Raw genomic sequence first — 22934 nt, 5'->3', positions numbered from 1 at the left:
AAGTGTGCGCAGAGGATCAGGGAGCTAGCGTACCTGAAGCTGTTGTCGAAGTAGAAGAGTCCCGTGTCGGGGCGCACGCGCAGGAAGGTGGCGACGTCGCGGTAGTTGGGCAGCGTGGCGGACAGCCCCACGAGGCGCACCTCCTCCTGGGCCGTCTCGGCCGCGCGCACCGCCCGCGCCACCAGCGCCTCCAGCACCGGCCCGCGCTCCTCGTGCAGCAGGTGCACCTCGTCCAGGATCACCAGCCGGACGAGGTTCGTGAACGTGCGCTCGCCGCCTGCAGGTAGGTTGGGTCAGGTTAGGTATATTAGGTTAGGGAGCTCCTCATGAGGCAGGTACACCTTGTGAACGGCTTCAGGTTACAGAGTGTTCCTGTTAGCGAGCTGACACTGCATTTAATGAATACAGACATTACACAACCCTGTTTATCGCATAGTTTTGAAAATAGGTGCCTGAGGCGAATACTGGGTAGAAAGTAGTTGTCATGACTTTGTCAGGAATGACGATGTGAGGAGAACTCAACAGCCCCCCATACTGGAAGTCCTGAAGAGGAGATGGTGGACATGAGAGCTACTTGAGAGCATCAACCCCTCATGTCTCTTCTTCCAACCCCAAGATTCCGGCGCCCCAGAAGACTGCTGACAACCATTCACCGACTGTACTCAGTGGAACTTCGAGACGCCGGACTGACCTGGGAGGAAGCCAAGGAGATGGCGCGTGACAGAGTGACTTGGAGACGTCTCGTGTTGGCCATATGCTCTCGTTTCCCAGATTGGTGGTCATTCGTCTTCATGTCTCTTACTGTTTGACCTCCACAGATACTGTTCATATATCCGGCTATCCTATCCGGTGTATTTGGACATATTTCCCAGATACAGGAAATCATCTGCCCGTTACATAATTTCCCGATTGGCTACTGTTTCCCAATTTTTCGTTCCATTCTTTCCCAATTCGCTACTGTTTCACACCCTCATACTTTGGACATATTGCCAGATATAGGAAAAATTTCCCGATTCGCTACTGCTTCCCGCACGTCTAAGATTAGCGCCCTTACCATCTCCTGCACGAGGGAGCGCATGGGCGCCACGTAGACCAGCTTGAATATGGCCCACTCAAATCGGTGTAGCTGATCTCCAAGATCCTGTCTTGTGCCATGCGAATTCCATTCCGGAAGACGCCCGCACTTCCGAAACAAAGTCGGGATGACCTACCTTTGCGAGTGATGATGTCCCACTTCTCCGGAGTGCAGACGATGACCTGCGTGGCGGCGATCTGCTCGCGGGTGAGCTGGTGGTCACCCGTCAGCTCGGAGACGGTGATGTTGTACGGGGCGAGCCGCTTGCTGAAGCTTCCCACCTAGAGACATGAAGAAACAAAGCATCGTCAGGTTGTGATCGGTTGTGTTTGGACATACTTCCCAGATAGAGGAGTAATTTCCCGATTCGCTACTGTTTCGCACCCAGATCTGCATTCATACTTTGGAAATACTTCTCAGACAGAGGAGTAATTTCCCGATTCGCTACTGTTTCACACCCAGATCTGCATTCATACTTTGGACATACATGCCAGATAGAGGAGTAATTTCCCGATTTGCTACTGCTTCACACCCAGATCTGCATTCATACTTTGGACATACTTCCCAGATAGAGGAGTGATTTCCCGATTCGCTACTGTTTCAGACCCAGATCTGCATTCATACTTTGGACATACTTCCCAGATAGAGGAGTGATTTCCCGATTCGCTACTGTTTCACACCCAGATCTGCATTCATACTTTGGACATACATGCCAGATAGAGGAGTAATTTCCCGATTCGCTACTGCTTCACACCCAGATCTGCATTCATACTTTGGACATATTTCCCCTCTACATTTAAACTCCAACCTTCCATAGACACACTTTCCAAATATAGGAAATCATGTACCCATTCCATTCTTACCCAATTCGCTTCTGTTTCACACCCTCATACTTTGGACATTTTCCCAGATATGGGAATAATTTCCCGATTCGCTACTGCTTGGATCGGCGGCCTTACCATCTCCTGCACGAGGGAGCGCATGGGCGCCACGTAGACCAGCTTGAACTGGTCGGCGGCGATGGTGCCGTCCTGGTTGATGTGCTTGCCGATCTCCCGCATCATGCAGAGCAGCGCCACGTTGGTCTTGCCGGCGCCCGTCGGCGCGCACACCAGCAGGTTCTCGTCCGAGTTGAGCGCCGCCGGCTCCAGGCGACTCTGGAAACATTGCCAACAATGAATAACGGTAATGCAGATGGTGAAAATGGCTCATACACATATCCGAGGGTGTTAAACAGGGATGCGTAATGTCTGCATACTAAAATAGTTAAAATAGTATAATACATATAAATAATTTTCTTCTTCAAACCCTCATCCGCACCTGATGGCGCATAGTGATCATGTCTTTAAGAACAGCATCCAGTAGTGATCATGTCTTTATGAACATTCTATGTTTAAGACTTTTTGTTTCTCTTTTTTTTTAACCCTTATCCACGCCTGATGGTGCATAGGGCACTGCATCATATAGACGCAGTGTTATCTTGTTTACACATGAAGGAAAGGTGATCAGCCCTCCACTTCCGGCACCAGTCCAGGGTAATATTGAATAAATATTAGTGTGAAAAAATCACTTTTATTAATACCCCCCCCCCCCTTCTTGGGGTTCGAACCCGGGATCTCCATTACCGTAGTTGAGCGTACTGACTATTACACTACAGAGGTGGACGTATTCACTGCAACCCGGCTTTAAAAATGAAAATATCAATTTAAAATATAATAGATTCGGGCTTACAATTTTTGTATTCCTCCGTAATATAATTATGTATTACATAAAAGTATTGTAATATAAAGTTTATCATTTGCAGCGGCGGAAATGAATAATTTGTAAAAAAATCGGGGATAGAATCACCGATACACAAACGTTTCCCAGTGTGTGCCGTGCTTTCCGTACAAGCAATATTATACTGGACTGATACCTGAAGCGGAGAAGCGGATCACCTCTCCTTAGTGCATTTAACAAACAAGGTAACACTGCTTCAATAAGATGCAGTGCCCTATGCACCATCGGGTGCGGATAAGGGTTAGAAGAAGATGTACGAGGATATCCACGAATGTGGAATCGGCGAAGAATATTGGCAAAGACATAGTGGTGTGGCATTCAATCCAGAGCAGATTCTTCTTCTTCTCTGTCTTATTCCTCATTTCTGAGGGTTGTGACCCTTGCAGAAGCAATGCCTCTTCTCCAGTTATCCCTTGCCTGCGCTGCACGTAGCGCTCCAACCACCTTAACTCCATCGGCCCATCGTGTGTGGATCTTCCTCTCCCTCTCTTTCCCTGCAGGGTACCCATCACAACTAGTCGTTCCAGGCTATCCTCGTTGCCACGCGCAACGTGTCCAAGGAACTGGAGCAGATATCCCCACTCAATTCGATCTCCTTGTTGTATATAGAGAGGTGCAAGGGCTGAGGACCTACCTGTATCCTGTTCAAGGTCTTGAACCCTTCGAAGGCGGGCTGGACGTACTTGGGCAGCTTGTCGATGGCCACCAGCACCTCCGACTCCTCAAACGGCTTGGGCTTGAGCGCCGGCACGTGGACCTCCTCGTAGCCCTTCCGCTGCTTCCGGAAGGAGCCGTCGGGGAGCTGGCAGCGCTTGTTGGCCATCAGGTGGGACCCTTGCGCAAACATCTGGGAACAAAAATGGTCTTATTTATTGTAGCTGCAGACAGACTGCAGAGCATTGTATATAATATTTTTAAATAAATAAAAATAAGTATGAGTTAGGGAATACCTCCGTGGTGTAATGGTAAGCGTGTTCAGCTACCGTGCTGGAGGTCCCGGGTTCGATTCTCAGGGGGGGTTGAAAATAAATATTAGTGATTCAACACTATAATATTTATTTCATATTACCCCGGACTGCTCCTTGCCTTCATGTAAGTAACAATCAAGATAACACCGCATCAATACGATGCAGTGCCCTATGCACCATTAGGTGCGGATAAGGGTTAAAAAAAATGGGAATGAAGTTGGTAACATCTTCAAGATCTACTCCACGGTGTCCGTTAGACCAAGCTATGCTCACCATCTCTTCGAGGTCCAGCTGCCTCCGGGATCCGCCGACCTGGCCCCCTCCCGGCCCCACGACGCCCTCCTCCTCCGCCCGGCGCCCCTTCTCGGGCGCTCCGCCCCTCTGCGAAGCTTCCGACCGCGGCCCCTGAAAAGGACAAGAAGACTTGCAAATATCTGATCTCCTAAATCAAATAAAGCTTAGCGTGCGTCCAAGAGGTACTAGGCAAAAATCTGTATTCTCAGTATTTGTACATAATGCAAACTATGCCATGTTCACTCCCATTCCGCGGCTTCACATGTTGGCCAATGCTTTTGAAAGTATAGATTTATTTAATATATTGTTTTCCTAATAACATACTAAATATTTTTCAAATGGGGAAAAAACCATCAGGTTTTACCTAAAAAGACCTGTTGCACAGTAAATAGTTCAATAAGTGGCTTGATATTTATTTTTGATACATTTTATTATATTTTTAAAAGCGATCTCCTGAAAAATCAAGTTTTTTGATATATGACGTTGTTGAAAGGAGAGTGAGCGATATATCAAACGCTTAATGAACATCTTGTATAAGTATAAGGTGTTCGCCCTCCGTCTGCCAGTGTTGCCAGATGCAGAGAAGAGAAAGAGTGTTGCCATACCTCGTCTTCCGCCTTGCCAGTGTCCAGCTGCGCCAGGATCTTCTTCAGCTGCGGGCACTTGGACATCTGCTCCCGGATGGACTGCTTCTCCGAGTCTGACTGCGAGGAAGCCAGCATCGTGCAGTACAGGACTGGGGGAAGAAACACAAATGATCAACGCAAAACAAGGATGAGAGTAGACTGGACGCAGTCGGGATGCCATCTCTCAGTGCGGCAAGACCATGTATGGTAGATGTTCCAATGGTGATATAAGGAAAGGGTGCAAGGCTGAGATGAGCACTATCCAGCAAACTAAGGAAGGCGGCTTGGGATGGTTTGGGAAGGATGAGAGTAGACTGGATGCAGTCGGGATGCCATCTCTCAGTGCGGCAAGACCATGTATGGTAGATGTTCCAATGGTGATATAAGGAAAGGGTGCAAGGCTGAGATGAGCACTATCCAGCAAACTAAGGAAGGCGGCTTGGGATGGTTTGGGAAGGATGAGAGTAGACTGGATGCAGTCGGGATGCCATCTCTCAGTGCGGCAAGACCATGTATGGTAGATGTTCCAATGGTGATATAAGGAAAGGGTGCAAGGCTGAGATGAGCACTATCCAGCAAACTAAGGAAGGCGGGTTGGGATGGTTTGGGAAGGATGAGAGTAGACTGGACGCAGTCGGGATGCCATCTCTCAGTGCGGCAAGACCATGTATGGTAGATGTTCCAATGGTGATATAAGGAAAGGGTGCAAGGCTGAGATGAGCACTATCCAGCAAACTAAGGAAGGCGGCTTGGGATGGTTTGGGAAGGATGAGAGTAGACTGGATGCAGTCGGGATGCCATCTCTCAGTGCGGCAAGACCATGTATGGTAGATGTTCCAATGGTGATATAAGGAAAGGGTGCAAGGCTGACATGAGCACTATCCAGCAAACTAAGGAAGGCGGGTTGGGATGGTTTGGGAAGGATGAGAGTAGACTGGACGCAGTCGGGATGCCATCTCTCAGTGCGGCAAGACCATGTATGGTAGATGTTCCAATGGTGATATAAGGAAAGGGTGCAAGGCTGAGATGAGCACTATCCAGCAAACTAAGGAAGGCGGCTTGGGATGGTTTGGGAAGGATGAGAGTAGACTGGATGCAGTCGGGATGCCATCTCTCAGTGCGGCAAGACCATGTATGGTAGATGTTCCAATGGTGATATAAGGAAAGGGTGCAAGGCTGACATGAGCACTATCCAGCAAACTAAGGAAGGCGGGTTGGGATGGTTTGGGAAGGATGAGAGTAGACTGGATGCAGTCGGGATGCCATCTCCCAGTGCGGCAAAACCATGTATGGTAGATGTTCCAATGAGGATACAAGGAATGAAATAATAAAAATAAAAAAGGCAGTTATAAATATGCCATGAGACATGGCAAACGGAGATCAGGCTCAGAGGAAGGCGCACTCACCCATTTGGCGGTGCTTCTTGAGCATCTTGACGAGCTGGAAGCAGTCGTAGCCGAGCAGGAGCACCAGGCGGTTCTCGCAGTCGCGGTCGTCGGCGCTCTCGCGCAGCGCCTGCAGCACGTCGGCCGCGCGCTGCTGCGACAGCACAGCGTCCGCGTACACGCGCGACAGGCGGCGCTGCAGCCAGTACGCGTCGATGTCCAGCGCGTGCAGCGGCCGCTCGCGCCGCGAGTCCTCAACGCCCGCGCCGCCAAGCTATATATACACACACACATATACTGGGTCTGTTGAGAGCTGTCCCACCGCATTCCCAGACCTGATGCAGGAGCATCTAGGCTTCCTGACAGACCTTCTCTATAATAATAAGCGAGGTACATTGAGAGCTGTCCCACCGCATTCCCAGACCTGATACAGAAGCATCTAGGCTTCCTGACAGACCTTCTCTATAATAATAAGCGAGGTACATTGAGAGCTGTCCCACCGCATTCCCAGACCTGATACAGAAGCATCTAGGCTTCCTGACAGACCTTCTCTATAATAATAAGCGAGGTACATTGAGAGCTGTCCCACCGCATTCCCAGACCTGATACAGAAGCATCTAGGCTTCCTGACAGACCTTCTCTATAATAATAAGCGAGGTACATTGAGAGCTGTCCCACCGCATTCCCAGACCTGATACAGAAGCATCTAGGCTTCCTGACAGACCTTCTCTTGCAAATCAATTCAAACATATATCGTTTATATACAAAAGAAGCTGAAGGTATCCCATTCACATGTGGGTAGTAAATCAATAGATTGGGAATCATAGCTGATAGTGGCGCCATCAGTTGACGAAGTAATAAAATATACAAAGCTAACTCCAGTCTCCTGACTAAAAAATAGTAAAATGGTAAAATTATGAACTATATTTGAAATAGCGCGGAACCCAGAACCCAATTGGTGTGGTACTCACGTTGGACGCATGTATTCCCTGCTTCTTGCCCTCCTTCTCCTCGCTCTCCTCTTCCGCCTCCATGGTCTCCTCCTGCCCCTCCTCCTCGCCCTCGCCCTCCCTGTCGTCCTCCTCCCGGACCTGGCAACACCGCGACAAAATGAAAAAATGCAAAAATACCCTATTTTTACATTTTCCCTCGATTTACATAGCCCGATTTTTTAAAAATTTTATTTGTATACATTTATTTAAATCACAATTTAGATAACTGATCATTTTTCTTGTCGGATAATATATCCAAAATTAAATTAAACAAGGTTTATTGGATTGAATTCTACATTTATTTAGGTATATGTTAATACGTTATGCGTTTCGTCTTATTAAGACATTATCAAACGCGCCTCCATTTTTTAAAATTTTTTATTTGTATACATTTATTTAACCTTTTAACTGCGTTAACTTTGTTCCTAAGAGACGCCCGTGCGCGGCCATGAGAAACGCCAGAAAATACCATTTTAAATGGTATTTTCTGGCGTTTCTCATGTGTGTGATTATAATCCAGGATTCGGAGCTCACATACTAATATAAGAGTTTCTGCTTAGTAAAAAGTTTCTTTACATCTCACCAATAGATGTCTCTAGTGAAGTTCTAGTGATTCGAGAACAAGGTTTCTAAATTGGTTCATATATAAAGAACTTCCAAGAATTTGAGTAGTGTGGTTGTCAATAATGGGTAGAATTGGTGAATGTTACACGTGTGTAAAGTGATCACTCAAACCAGCCTATGACGGTCGTCAGCCCCGTAAATGCCCAGACTTCCATATTCTTTTGCAATTTGTCTCCTGATTACCAATTTCTCAATATTGAATTATTCTAAAAGTAATAAGTGATGCTAGAAGAAGTATGCCAGGACTGATTTGGGAGTCGGAGACCAGGCGGAAGCCCAGATCATCCTCCGAGGCAAGAGAAGGAGGCGAAATACCTCGCCGAAGGCGTCCTCGTCATCCTCGGAGCTGGACTCCTCGAACTGGACGTTGATGCCGTACTGCTCGTCGATCTGCTCCTGCTGGGTGTCCCCCACGGGGGCCGCGGCCCCGATCCCGGTGAAGTCAGTTATTTTCTTACCTGGCAAAAAGATTTTTTTTATTTTTTAGTTAATTTAGTTAATTTTTAAGTTTATTTTAACCGTCATCTGCATCCGATGGTGCATAGGGAACTGCATCATATAAACGCAGAGTTATCTTGTTCGTTTGCACATGAAGGAAAGGTGATCAGCCCTCCGCTTTAGGTACCAGTCCAGGGTAATATTAAATAAATATTACAGTGAAAAATCCACTTATCTTCAAACCCTTATCCGGACCCTAATAGTGCATAGGGCAATGCATCATATAAACGCAGAGTTATCTTGTTCGTTTGCACATGAAGGAAAGGTGATCAGCCCTCCGCTTCAAGCACCAGTCCAGGGTAATATTGAATAAATATTAGAGTGAAAAAATCACTTATATTTATGTGAACCCTCCCTGGTAATCGAACCCGGGACCTCCAGAACGGTAGCCGAGCGTGCTGACCATTACACGACGGAGGCAGAATTAAAATTTTACTTGGTAAATACATGTGGCAATAGATTTTTAGAAATAGTGGTATGTATTTACTAAATAAATAAATTTAGTCTGCGTAATCGGAGGGCATGTATGACCAGATGTATGGATGTGAAGGAGGCGAGGAGTGTATGTCAGGACAGAAGAGTGTGGCGTTCCATCCTCTCTGCCTACCTCTGCGGTGAAACGGCGTGATGGTAGTAGTAGTAGTAGTAGTACTAAATAAAAATTATATTATCAATAATTTCATTTATCAGTTTTAAAATTTTGTAAACCTAGACAGGAGCGCAGGACAAATCACATCGCCTTTACAGAATCAACGGTCGAGATAACACAACATCATTATATTTTATATTAACACTATTATTCTAGTTCTACTTATAAAACCTATACCCTTATACCCTGTACTATGACTAAATTATATTGTATATCCACACACAGGCCATGCCTTTGTGGGATCTTTTTTTGTATTCATTTTTATAGTTTATTCATATTTTTTTGTATTTGAATTTGTCATGTAATGCAAAAGAATTTAAAATAAAGAAAAATATATAAACAATGCAGTGCCCTATGCACCACGGGTGCGGGCGAGAGTCAAAATGAGAGGAGGAAGAATACACACCCAAGTTGACCAGCAGCGCGAATCTCTCGTCGGGTATTGAGCCGAGAAGCGATTCTATCTCTGTCTTGCGGTCGTGATCTTTCATGCGGTCATTCTTCAGCACCGCCAGTACCTGCAACACGACCCAAACACCCTGTAGACTCCGTCAGCATATGCTAAAACAAAGCTTTCTGAATCCTATCATAGATGGCTGCCGCGAGCTCAACGATGAAGCGTCATGCGATTGATGGCATATGTAGGAGTTCCGAAAATTTCAGTAGTGCGGTCGTCAATCACAAGTAGAATTGTGATCGTTTAACCTGCCAACGACAGGTCACAAGTCCTGTAAATACCCAGACTTTCATATTCTTCTTCATCTATGCCGAGATGCCAAAAATGTTTTTTTTTTTACTTGAACTAAGGAGGCTAATGGGACGTGGATTCCCAGCCGTTGATCCATCTGTTTGTCGGTCTGCCCGGGAGTCGTCTACCTTGAAAAAATCTGTATTTTTGTATATAAAAATTCAGCTTCCGCAAGTTTGCGTCTGCAAAACTAGAAAAGCAGTCGACGTATTGACTTGAAATTTTCACAAAACGGGTATCATGCTGTATCGGATAATTGAATGAGCCCGTGTACACGTGATAAGGTTCCCGCTCCGATACTGGAGCCTTGTCTGCGTAGGCAGGGTCGGCTGGGTCGGAGTTACATAATTTCCCACTCCTGCTCTGAAAACCTGTCTGCCTAGGCAGGGTCGGCTGGGTTGGAATTACATAATTTCCCACTCCTGCTCTGAAAAACCTGTCTGCCTAGGAGGGGTCAGCTGGGTCGGAGTTACATAATTTCCCACTCCTGCTCTGAAAACCTGTCTGCCTAGGCAGGGTCGGCTGGGTCGGAGTTACATGATTTCCCACTCCTGCTCTGAAAACCTGTCTGCGTAGGCAGGGTCGGCTGGGTCGGAGTTACAAGGCTCCCCGCCCCGACTGCGTATGCAGGGTTGGAGTTACCTCGTCGGCGGCCCCGCACAGCACGTCCCTGGGCTGGTCGCCGAGCGCGGCCTGCATGAAGGCCAGCAGCAGGTCGTGCGCGCGCCGCGTGTCCTGCGTGCGCGGGCGGTACACGGCGGCCGGCCCCTCGGCCCCCTCGGCCGTCAACGTGGCGCCCTTCATGCGCTCAAAGTCGTACTGCGCCTCGTCGCGCTTCTGGCGTCTGACAACACACACATGAACAAAAGTTTAGATTCAACCCAGTGTGTCAGAAGTATTAACCAAACCATATAATTCATAAACCGACTCACAAACCATTTAACTCACGGATGGTCTCACAAACCATCTAACTCACACACCAACTAACTTACAAACCGAGAAATTCACAAGCTGACTACTCATAAACCATCTAATTCATAAAACGACAAACAAATCATCTAACTCACATACCGATTGACTCACAAACCACCTAACTCACTCACCGACTAAGTCACAAACTCATAAATCAAGTAACTAACTCACAAACTCATAAATCAATTAACTCAGAAACCGACTAACTCTCACACCATCAACCTCACTCACCGACTTACTCACACGCTGACCAATTCATCTAGCTCACAAACCAACTAACTCACAGACCAGTTGACCCACAACCTCACGCCCAGCTAGTCTGCGGACCGCACTCACTTGACCTTCCGCTCCTCGGCGCGGTCGGGCTTGGTGCGCTGGTGGCGGTCGCCCATGCGTGTGCCCGTCAGCTTCCCGACCAGCGACATGACCTCCCCGGTGGCCTCGTCGCGCCCGCGCCGCTCGATGAAGCGCACGTCTGCCTGCAGCACCAAGTTCGAGTTCTGGAAAGAGACGGAAGATTAATACACTTCGGGCGGGTGTCTTTTACGCCTGCGGACCGCTGGCAACGGGATTTAATAATTGTGTACATATAGTTCAGACCAAGGGTAGCCAACCCGTGGCCCGCCGGGTGTCTTCTCGTGGTCCGCGGAGCATATCACACTTTTTTTGTGTGTACATAAAACCATGTACATGTTAGTTTTGGGTTGTGGTCCCGTGGTTAGTGTCGCGGGCTCTTGAGTCAGAGTTTCTGGGTTGGAACCCACTCTACCACAATTTGATACCTATTTCTTATAATAAGCCGCTTAGGCTCACAGAAATATTGTGAAATATTTTTGTAAATAATTTTAAAAAACAAATATTTATATATTTATATTTTTTTAATTAACATTAATTGTATACATTTATTTTAATCACAATTTTAAACATTTTTTGTTGCAGAGACCCACCAAGCCGCCTTGTGTGTCTTGTCGGTGGAGTTCTTTTTTAATGCATTTTTTATTGTTTTTAACGCAGAGGACGACCGAGGAAAACTTGGCACAATCAGGTATGTCAAATACTTGAAAGCGGCCGGGTCAGGAGTCGTAATAATCGTCGGGTATGTATGGGGAGATGCATGAATGTAGAAGAGGCAAAGAATGTTTGCAAAGACAGAGTGGTGTGGCGTTCGATTCTCTCTGCCTACCCCTGCAGGGAAGCGGCGTGATGGTTAGTTAGTTAATTTAACGATTTTAACCTAATATAGACACAAAAAAGAGAGAAAAATACAGAATATAAACATTTTACAATTTTCATAGAATTAACTCTTGATCATTTACCCGTTCCTTTATTTTGCCTTTGTTCCATTATTTAAATGTAATTCCACCGCAAAAGTATTAATATGAATGGTAAATAATAAAATTTTAGTCCGCCTCCATAGTGTAATGGTCAGCACGCTCGGCTACCGTTCTGTAGGTCCCGGGTTCGATTCCCAAGGGGGGTAAAATAAATATGAGTGATTTTTTCACTGTATTATTTATTCAATATTACCCTGGACTGGTACCTGAAGCGGAGGGCTGATCACCTTCATGCGTAAACGATCAAGATAACACTGCGTTTATATGAAGCAGTGCCCTATGCACCATTTGGATGCGGAAAAGGGTTTTATTAATTTATATATATTATAAATAATAAATCTCAAATATTTCTTCTTTTTTTATCAAATAAATTATATAAAATATGAAAAGAATTGCTTGAATGATTATGTTATAACTTATGAACGATATGTATGATTATTGACAGATTTTTATGGGGGATTTAACAGATCTAAAAACGATAAACTATACGGAAATCACGCAACAATAACTTGAGAAAAACAATCGACAAAAAACACAATGTAACGTATTTCTTGTAAATTTTTATAAAAAAACCTACATGTGACGAACTCCGACTTTAAAAAAACTCGTAATATGATTATGATTACTGAGGTATTTCGTGTAAAATTACTGAAAACCGCCGAAAACAACAACATAACCAATATCTTATTTGCGTTCCCGGAAAATTATTGAATTACTAATAAAATACTCACAGCTTTGTATTCATATTGTAACTGCCTCGCCGCGGCATCCGCCATGATTGTGAAAAGTCTGTTTTATTGTAATATTAAGAATATTTTGATCACATTTGTTATTCGTATGATAAACGAACTGACGGCAGAGAACGCTCGCGGATTTTTTTGTTGCATAGATAAAGTCATAGATAAATTGTGTCAATTTGACAAACGTGATTTCTTTTTTACAGGCTACTGCGTGCTTCATTTCATGACCATATAGTCTAATACGTATGAAAACCGTGACGTTTCACAACAAAGTTTTTTTTTATATTTTTGTTGTGGTTTTTGCAAACTACCTATATTATTCAAACGTGATTAGTGCAATGGAAAGAGTGTGTTTTTGCAACATTTGCATTGAGTGATGCATAAGGCACTGCATTGTTTCGAGGAAGCGTTTATTATCGTTACATTAACAACATCGTCAGTTCTTAAAATATCAGTCCAGGGTTATTTTAAAAATATATTACAATATAAATCAATCATTTTAATTAGAATAAATGTACATGACCCGATAGTTACACGCGCTAGTATGAGTTTCTTCTTCTTCTTCTTCTTCTTCTTTATGAGCCCTCTGACCTCCACTGCTGGTATAGGCCACTTCCCCTTTTTTCCGTTTACCTGATCGTGCCAAGTCTTTCCCGGTCTTCGTCTGCTTATTATTGCATTTAATAACTATTAATTCATAAATATTTTTTATTCATCAAATCCGCTTCTGGCAGTTGAAATACTCAGAAAACCCATTAAAAAACATCGTTGTCTAGCGTTTAGGCAAAGGTACAAACTACAAAACCGCATTTCATCCAGTTCCCAGGCCTGTTTGTACAGAAATGATATTGAAATTCTCTTAGCGCGTCTAATTCTTTAGTCAGAAGGGTTGTGTGGTGATTGGAATGATAACCTTTGAGTTATCTTGTAGGAAATGAGGCGATGTTCGAATGAATAATATTTTTTTTTACAAAAGATGTGTGGCGGTAACGCGTGACATGAATTTAAATCTGGAATACTTTTTCCAATTTTAAGGCACAGGGAAAGTATACAAAATTAAATATTAGTCATAGATATTATACATAAGATGGGTTTCGATTTCTGAGTTTGGGATTCTGGGATACATATTAGGTTGATGCATAAATAACGTCGTATTTTTTCAAGAAAACCATTTTTTTCGCAAATACTTTTCTAATTTTGTCAATTACATAATTCCATATTATTTTTGACATCTCATCAAAGATGAAGAAGAATATGGAAGTCTGGGCATTTACGGGGCTGACGACCGTCATAGGCTGGTTTAAGTGATCACTTTACATACGTGTAACATTTACCAATTTTACACATTATTGACAACCACACTACTCAAATTCTTGGAAGTTCTATATATATGAACCAATTTAGAAACCTTTTTCTTGAATCACTAGAACTTCACTAGAGACATCTATCGTCAGCCCCGTAAATGCCCAGACTTCCATATTCTTCTTCATCTTTGATGAGATGTCAAAAAGTAATATGAAAATATCTCCTGTAATTGGACATAATCCAGATTTTGTGAATAAGTATTTGGACACACTCAAAATGTTGTACATAATTTCAATTATTTTTTCATTATTCAATTATAATCCACACTACTACTATTACAGCTCTATACACCAAAGAAAAATAAACCATATGACGTCATAAAACGTTCGATGACGGAAATTTGATGACGTATGCAAACGCACGTTTTTCGTTTTATTAAAATAACTAAAGTTTAAACCTTCATATCTCCCTTAGTTCCCTACACATTTCAATAAGAGTGCTACCGATAGTCTTGTGATTTTTCATATTAATTTATTAGCCAATAATCACACCTCGTGATATTTATCCATTAGCGATAATGAATAAATCGTAGTCGTACAGGAGAAAGTGACCAAGTGAATTTTTTACAAAAAATGTGATTATTGACTATTCGATATCTTACTAGCTTAATATTGCTCTGAAAAAATCTCAAAGTATTTTAAACTTGGAAGTATAATATATTGACTTGTTAAAAATGACTAACTGCATTGATGTTTATTTTGTTGCCAAGCAAAAGTGATTTGAATGGCCCTCCTGAACATTTTACGTTTTGTCAGTTGGTCACTTTCTCCTGTACGATTACGAAATATGAAATATCACATATTTTTATTCGATGAAATACGGCAAAAGCGCTGTAAATATCACTCTTAATTGACTATAAAATACGAGTAAGTATTGCCATTTGTATTGGAGTCAGGTGTATGTAGATTAGCAATGTCAAGCGATAATTATACTATAAAATAATGACATATTAGAACCGTTTTTCAGGAGCAAAAATCGCATAAAAGTTGTAAAACAAAACACGATATTATGCAGGTACCTTCGTGCATACGCGATTTCCGATACGCAATTTCTATATGGTCACATAAAGGGTCCGCCAAATAACTTTTTTTTTTTGAAAACAGGGCGCAAAACATCGAGTGTAGCTTCGGCTGTGTGGCACGTAGCGCCGTCCTGTTGAAACCAAATGTTGCCAATATCCTCCTCTTCAATTTTTGTGAACAAAAATCCGTTCAACATGGCCCGATAACGATCGCCATTGACTGTAACGGCCACTCCTTGCTCATTTTCAAAGAAAAATGGCCCAATTATGCCTCTGGACCAAAATCCGCACCAAACAGTGACTCGTTTTGGGTGTACCGGCTTTTCAATGTATGCGTGCGGGTTTTCTGTGCCCCAAATACGACAATTTTGCTTGTTTACATACCCGCCAAGATCAAAATGAGCTTCATCCGAAAAGATGATTTTTTTGGCAAAATCGGCATCTTCTGTAAGTCGATCGCAGGCCCACTCAGCGAAGCGAAAACGCATTGGATGGTCAGTTGGCTTCAACTCCTGAACCAATTGGACTTTGTATGGCGTCATACCAAGGTCTTTATGCAAAATTCGTCTCAATGATGTCTCCGAAATGTTCAATTGTTGAGAACGACGGTGAATTGATGTTGATGGCGCTTCACGCACACTTTCTGCCACAACATCGATATTCTCGGGTGTACGCACTGTTTTTGGCTTTTCACGCTTTGGTTTATCGATGAGGATGCCAGTTTCTTTCACTTTTTTCACAAGATAACGAACATACGGAGCTGACGGTGCTTCTCTTCTTCCAAAAACCGTACGCAATTTTCGCACACATTCTGCAACATTACCATGATTTTCAAAGTAATGTCGCAATATTTCCCAGCGTTGTTCAAGCGTATACACAACCATATTCGCTCAGCGGAAAGATAAAACTAATTATCTGTCAAATCAGACATGAGCTAAGTGTTACCATTCACGAAATAAGCACTAGTTGAAAAAAAAAACTTTAGATGGCGGACCCTATACATAGATCCTTCTTCTCTGTCTTATTCCTCATACTGAGGGTTGTGACCCTTGTGGGAGCAATGCCTCTTCTCCAGTTATCCCTTGACTGCGCTGCACGTAGCGCTCCAACCACCTTAACTCCATCGGTCCATCGTGTGGAGAACTTCCTCTCCCTCTCTTCCCCTCCTGGCTACCCTTCACAACCAGTCGTTCCAGGCTATCCTCATTGTCACAGTGTCCGAAGAATTGAAGAATCCGTCGTGTAAAGACACTGACCAGAGTCATCAAGCCATCAATCCATCAATCCAATCAAGCCATCAAGCCATCAAGCCATCAAGCCATCAATCCAAGTGTATCTGCTATCGTAGATACAAAACACAGAAACACATCAAACAAAACCTTACAGATATCTCTTTTGGCGAAAAGAACTTTTATTATTATGCAACAAAGTTGTACAACCTGTTTCCACTATCCATAAAGTCATTAAATAACCAAACTGAGTATGAAAAAGCTATTCATAAATGGAAAATACAGGTGGGTAGATCTGAAATAGATCGCGTCATTCGGCCATGTCATATTTGATTGAATATCAACAAAAAAGCTGTTTTTGTATCGAAAAAATAAGTTTAATTTCGAAATAAATATAAGGTTTTGAAAAGAAAAGAGTTGGAATAAAAAAAAATGTTATTTTCTTTTTGGAGACATGTCGCTCACTCCTTTCAACAACGTCATACATAAAAAAAACTGGATTTTCAGGAGAACCTTTTTAAAGTTAAAAAATATAATAAAATGTATTTAAAATAAATATCAAGCCACTTATTGAACTTATACTGTGCAACAGATCTTTTTAGCTAAAACCTGAAGGTTTTTTCTCCATTTGAAAAATATTTAGTATATTTAAAAAATAATTAAACAATACCTTTTCGTCAAAATGCAAAAACAACACTTTTTGCCCTGTAGTGGGTGAATATTAAGTTTAAAATATGCCACTTTTGCTGGGATAGAGTACATTTTCAGGGCATTCCGAAAACATGCACAACTGAAAATTTACGATTTCTGATATATGACGTTGTTGAATGAGCGATGTCTGACCCCTAGAGTGGCCAGTTGCACCTATATTTGAAAGTTTGAGATCTCATCCTTATTATTATAAATATAGTATTACGACATGTCAAAACCGGTCCTGTTAGCATCTTGTTTACAGCGACTACATATGATAAAACAATGGGGGAATTCGCAATAGCGGTACATCATTTTCGACTCAGTTCGACTCGCTGTCTCAGAGGCATACCACGCGATCGTGGGCTTCTTCGGCACTAAACCACTCTAATAACACTCAAATTACGTCGCACGTCATACACTCACATATAATCGGGTGATTCCCTCGATTTACAGTACTTTTTAAAAGAAAAATTCGTCATTTTATAGTGAGTAATTGATATTCGTTAATTAACACGAAGATAAATAATTATTTTTGTCGAAAGTGTCGGGTTGTGGTCCCGTGGTTAGTGTCGCGGACTCTTGAGTCAGAGTTTCTCAGTTCGAACCCACTCTAGCACAAAGGACCTATGTCAGACGGGAGGAATATCTAATATAACATACTCAACCTATAAAGGATTGTATTAGACTCGTGAAGTGTTATAACAGCCGATATAATCAATATTTTCATTCATCATTTTCTTTTCGAACAATCGCCTTTGTAAAAACGTTGTTTTCGTAAGTTGGCAATGAATGACGTCACAGAAACGATGGAGTTATTTTAATATTGGTAAATGCCATATTGTCAATGTCCTTTCTACAATATCACTCGCGAGGAATATCTAATTTAACATACTTAACCTATAAAGGATTGTATTAGACCCGTGAAGTGTTTATAACAGCCGATATAATCAATATTTTCATTCATCATTTTCTTTTCGAACATTCGCCTTTGTAAAAACGTTGTTTTCGTAAGTTGGCAATGAATGACGTCACAGAAACGATGGAGTTATTTTAATATTGGTAAATGCCATATTGTCAATGTCCTTTCTACTATATCACTCGTGAGGAATATCTAATTTAACATACTCAACCTATAAAGGATTGTATTAGACCCGTGAAGTGTTTATAACAGCCGATATAATCAATATTTTCGTTCATCATTTTCTTTTCGAAAATTCGCCTTTGTAAAAACGTTGTTTTCGTAAGTTGGCAATGAATGACGTCACAGAAACGATGGAGTTATTTTAATATTGGTAAATGCCATATTGTCAATGTCCTTTCTACTATATCACTCGTGAGGAATATCTAATTTAACATACTCAACCTATAAAGGATTGTATTAGACCCGTGAAGTGTTTATAACAGCCGATATAATCAATATTTTCGTTCATCATTTTCTTTTCGAAAATTCGCCTTTGTAAAAACGTTGTTTTCGTAAGTTGGCAATGAATGACGTCACAGAAACGATGGAGTTATTTTAATATTGGTAAATGCCATATTGTCAATGTCCTTTCTACTATATCACTCGTGAGGAATATCTAATTTAACATACTCAACCTATAAAGGATTGTATTAGACTCGTGAAGTGTTTATAACGGTCTATATAATTAATATTTTCATTAGATCCTCAATATTATTCATATTTAAAGCATTTACTTTGTGGTTAGTCATTTTTACTTATTTATTTTTTTACAAAAATGTTAATAAAATAAGTATCGAGACATACCCGTCTCTTCGTCAGGACAATCACTAACACAGCATGCAAACAATACTACCCTCCACCACCTAAATGGTGCTATGGTGGTGAAGGGTGGTATTGTTTGCATGCTGTGTTAGTGATTGTCCTGACGAAGAGACGGGTACGTCTCGAAACCGGTAGACGTAAAAATCTCGGTGAGTGGTTATATACTAATTTTATTAACATTTTTGTAAAAATAATCAGGGTCAGGAGTCGTAATAATCGTCGGGTATGTATGAGGAGATGCATGAATGTAGAAGAGGCAAAGAATGTTTGCAAGGACAGAGTGGTGTGGCGTTCGATTCTCTCTGCCTACCCCTGCGGGGAAGCGGCGTGATGGTTAGTTGTTTTTTTTTTTTTTATTGTAAAAAAATAAATTAGTACATATTTTCATTCATCATTATTTTTTGGAAAATTCACCTTCGAAAAAACGCTATTTTCGTAAGTTGGCAATGAATGACGTCACAGAAACGATGGAGTTATTAATATAGGTAACATTGCTAAATTATTGGCGGCTCTATTTGTCTATGTCCATGGTAATGGAAGCAGGTTGAACAACTTCATTGATCAAAAATGTGTGTTGGATCTTGCGGTTCTATGCACGTTACCATGAAGTGTGCTGATTGTGATTTAACAGGGAGGTGCTTTCTTGAGTTATGTGAGAGTATAAAAATGAGCTTTTTATAAATGGATAATAGAGATAAATAGGTAGATCTGAAATAGGTCGCGTCATTCGGCCATGTCGTATTTGATTGCATGTCATAAACAATTTTCTTTCACATAGTTTTAAAAATAAAATAAAATAATAAATCATATCCGCTCCCTAGGTGGAACATATGGAGTCCACAAACTGTCTCCAGTCTTTTCTGTCGGCTGCCAGCTCCCTTGCATCCTCCCAAGTCAGATCCGCGTCCCGAAGTTCTGACGAGAACTGCCGACGAATTGTCAGCAGTGGTCGTCCTGGGTGGCGCGAACCTGATGCCTTGTAAAAGAGGCAAGCTTGATGGCGGCTCTCAGGAGGCATGCGGAGTACATGGCCAAGCCAACTGAATCGCCTTTTTTTGACGACAGTTGTGACCAAGATTTCTGCGTCCTACGCCTTATCTCTTCATTCCTCACCAAGTCAAACCACCGCACGCGTAATATTCTCCGCAGACACCTATTCTCAAAGCTTAGTACACGGCTGCTCTGGGCCCTTGTAAAAATAAGTATAATAAAATTGTAAAATGTGCCCACAGCTCGGGAAAACTCTTAAAACACAAAACATTATATATATATATATATATATATATATATATATATATATATATATATATATATATATATATATATATATATATATATATATATATATATATATATATATATATATATATATATATATATATATATATATATATATATATATATATATATATATATATATATATATATATATATATATATATATATATATATATATAATTTAATTTCAGAATTATGGAGCCTCTAAAATTTCTCATAGTGGTATCATTGACCCTGAGTGCAGTATTCTCCAGCACAATTCCAGAAAAAGACAAACTGGAGGAAATAAACCTGGAAAACTTGATCCCGAAAGAGGTAGACAGCGATGGTTTGCTGTCCGGCGATATCGACACGGAGAATTATGTAAAGAAAGAAGAAGTCGACACTGAAAAACCCACCTCGAAAGACGTCACCACTGGAAAACCCGTCACAGACCAAGACGATACTGAAAATCTAGTCATAGTCGAAACTACAAGTGAAAAACCGTCCAAATTCTTTTTTGGCCTAGGTGGGTACCTACCTAACTACTGAAATGTAACATTTTTAAGTGTGTCCAATTTTCATCTCACCAATAGATGTCTCTAGTGAAGTTCTAGTGATTCAAGTACAACGTTTCGAAATTGGTTCATATATATAGAACTTCCAAGAATTTGGGTAGTGTGGTTGTCAATAATGGGTAGAATTGGTGAATGTTACACTTTTATCAGCCTATGACAGTCGTCAGCCTCGTAAATGCCCAGACTTCCGTATTCTGCTTCATCTTTGATGAGATGTCAAAAAATAATACGAAAATACCTCCTGTAATAGGAAATAATCCATATTTGTGAACAAGTATTTGGACACATTAAAAATGTTGATATTTGTTAATTAACACGAAGATAAATAATTATTTTTATCAAAAGTGTATATTCTGTCAAAACAAAATCGGTGTGGTGTTCTATTCTCTCTGCCTACCCCTGCGGATAGCGGTGCGATGATTAGTTAGTTTGTTTACATCATGGATGACGGTAATGGGCGCAGGGAAAGTGACTCTTAGACACGTCCAAAGGCGTTAAACAGGGATGTGTTATGTCTCCATTTTCAAACCTTCCGGAAGTGAGTTTCTGCGGACAAAACTGTATTTTACAAGATTATAAATATTTTATTCTTCTTCATCTCTGATGAGATGTCACAAAATAATAGGTGTTGTTCATTATCCAGCATTCGGAGCCATAGAGGAATGCGGGTCTGACAAGTCGCTCACTCCTTTCAAGAACGTCATAAATAAAAAATCATCAATTTTCAGTTGCGCGTATTTTCGTAATGCCCAGAAAATGTACTATATCCCAGCAAAAGCGGCATATTTTTGACTTAATATTTACCCGCTACAGGGCAGAAAGTGTTGTTTTTGCATTTTGAAGAAAAGGTATTGTTTAATTATTTTTTTAAATATACTAAATATTTTTCAAATGAATAAAAATCCTTCAGATTTTACGTAAAAAGATCTGTTGTACAGTAAAAAGTTCAATAAGTGGCTTGATATTTATTTTAAATACATTTTATTATATTTTTAAACTTTAAAAACGATCTCCTGTAAAATCAAGTTTTTTGATATATGACATGGCTGAAAGGAGTGAGCGATATCTCTAATGGTGGCTTGATATTTATTTTTAATACATTGTAATATATTTTTAATCTTTAAAAACATTCTCGTGAAAAATCAAGTTTTTTGATTTATGACGTTCTTGAAAGGAGTGAGCGAGGTGTTTAATAGACTTTTCTCCTAAGCTTGGCTGGCAATTTTATTATTAATTATTTTTATTCATTATTCCAGGAAATAAATGCAAAGAGGTGTATTCCAAGGACCAGAGCGGGAAGGTGATCTCCTGGCTGAACAAGGAGTGCGAGAACAAGCCCGTGGAGCCGGAGAAACCTCTCTTCAACAGCGGCTTCGGCAGCCTGTCCATACCGACCGTGCCGCCGCCGCTACCCTTCGACCTGCCCACCAATCTGGCCCCTTTGCAACCAGTCAATTGAGACCAATCTCCCCCGACGATGACAAATAAATATGTATAAATAAAAATGTAATTTTTCTGCTCATGAATTCTTTTATTTATTATTATTTTATTTTTTTTAAAGAGAAATATTTCATAGTCATACAGGAGAAAGTGACCAAGTGCATTTTTTGTAAAAACGTGATCATTGACTATTTGATATCTTACTAGCTTAATATAGCCCTGGAAAACATCCCAAAGGATTTTAAACATGGAAGTATAATATTATGGTTTTTGAAAGAGAAGAATGCAGATCTGAATGTGAAATATTGGTAAACGGAGAGATTCTGGAACAGGTAGATGATTTCGTGTATTTGGGTAGTATGTTTTCTAGGGATAAAAAGATTGATAAAGATAAAGAAAGGAGAGTGAATGCTGGGAACAAAGTGAACGGTGCACTGACATCAGTTATAGCAAATAAAAACCTATCAGCGGAAGCTAAACTGGCAGTGCACAACGGAGTCCTGGTTCCAACTCTAATGTATGGAAGTGAAACATGGAGTTGCCAAAAGAAGGATGAAAGTAGACTGAATGCAGTCGAAATGCGATCTCTCAGAAGAATGTGTAACAAAACGATGTATGATAGATGTGCGAATAGTGAAATAAGGAAGGAATGCAAAGCTGAGATAAGCATTATCCATAAAATTAACAAAGGTGTGTTGAGATGGTTTGGACATGTAGAACGAATGAGTGAGGAAAGAACGGTAAAACAAATTTATGAGGCGAATGTTAGCGGGAAAAGAAGCAGAGGAAGACCGAGAAAAACATGGCACGATCAGGTATGCCAAATACTTGAAAGTGGTCAGGTTAGGAGTCGTAACAATCGGCGGGTATGTATGAGGAGATGC

General features: G+C 41.4%; 2 protein-coding genes across 5 annotated transcripts in view; one reads left to right on the top strand and one right to left on the bottom strand.

Annotated features, from left to right (window-relative positions):
- Positions 1–12834, bottom strand: part of Brr2 (U5 small nuclear ribonucleoprotein l(3)72Ab) — a 36800-nt gene extending 23966 nt beyond the window's left edge. Inside the window, exons 1-13 of the mRNA XM_088272987.1 lie at positions 12676–12834; positions 10947–11110; positions 10281–10482; positions 9297–9408; positions 8059–8201; positions 7099–7218; positions 6149–6401; positions 4722–4852; positions 4096–4227; positions 3489–3701; positions 2035–2232; positions 1212–1356; positions 34–277 (exon numbers count right to left, since the gene is read on the bottom strand). Coding sequence (XP_088129113.1) covers positions 34–277; positions 1212–1356; positions 2035–2232; positions 3489–3701; positions 4096–4227; positions 4722–4852; positions 6149–6401; positions 7099–7218; positions 8059–8201; positions 9297–9408; positions 10281–10482; positions 10947–11110; positions 12676–12720 — 2102 coding nt within the window. The 5' untranslated portion in view covers positions 12721–12834. The remainder of the gene's footprint in view (positions 1–33; positions 278–1211; positions 1357–2034; positions 2233–3488; positions 3702–4095; positions 4228–4721; positions 4853–6148; positions 6402–7098; positions 7219–8058; positions 8202–9296; positions 9409–10280; positions 10483–10946; positions 11111–12675) is intronic.
- A 1960-nt stretch (positions 12835–14794) lies between these two features.
- LOC148301625 (uncharacterized) lies at positions 14795–22130 on the top strand. 4 transcript variants are annotated; one of them, XM_088272977.1, is made up of 3 exons: positions 14795–14915; positions 20245–20561; positions 21867–22130. In XM_088272977.1, the coding sequence occupies exons 2-3, from the start codon at positions 20249–20251 to the stop codon at positions 22067–22069; spliced, it is 516 nt and encodes a 171-aa protein (XP_088129103.1). In that variant the 5' UTR covers positions 14795–14915; positions 20245–20248; the 3' UTR covers positions 22070–22130. The 4 variants fall into 4 exon arrangements, with proteins under 4 accessions (XP_088129103.1, XP_088129100.1, XP_088129101.1 ...); XM_088272974.1 differs by lacking the exon at positions 14795–14915 and adding an exon at positions 17314–17477; XM_088272975.1 differs by lacking the exon at positions 14795–14915 and adding an exon at positions 18367–18517.
- The last annotated feature ends 804 nt before the right edge of the window (positions 22131–22934 follow it).

The sequence above is a fragment of the Brachycentrus maculatus genome, unplaced genomic scaffold, assembly GCF_059751285.1.
Source record: "Brachycentrus maculatus isolate JH-2025_06_01 unplaced genomic scaffold, ASM5975128v1 h1tg000534l, whole genome shotgun sequence".
NCBI classification, from domain to species: domain Eukaryota; kingdom Metazoa; phylum Arthropoda; class Insecta; order Trichoptera; family Brachycentridae; genus Brachycentrus; species Brachycentrus maculatus.
Note: the sequence above shows the minus strand (reverse complement) of the source record. Positions and strands in the feature narration are given on the sequence as shown.

What these genes read in the sequence shown, in the direction of transcription:
- LOC148301625 (XM_088272977.1), top strand. Translation starts at nt 20,249, where the DNA reads ATGGAGCCTCTAAAATTTCTCATAGTGGTATCATTGACCCTGAGTGCA. An exon ending in CAAATTCTTTTTTGGCCTAG is followed by an intron (nt 20,562 to 21,866) that starts GTGGGTACCTAC and finishes TCATTATTCCAG; the next exon opens with GAAATAAATGCAAAGAGGTG.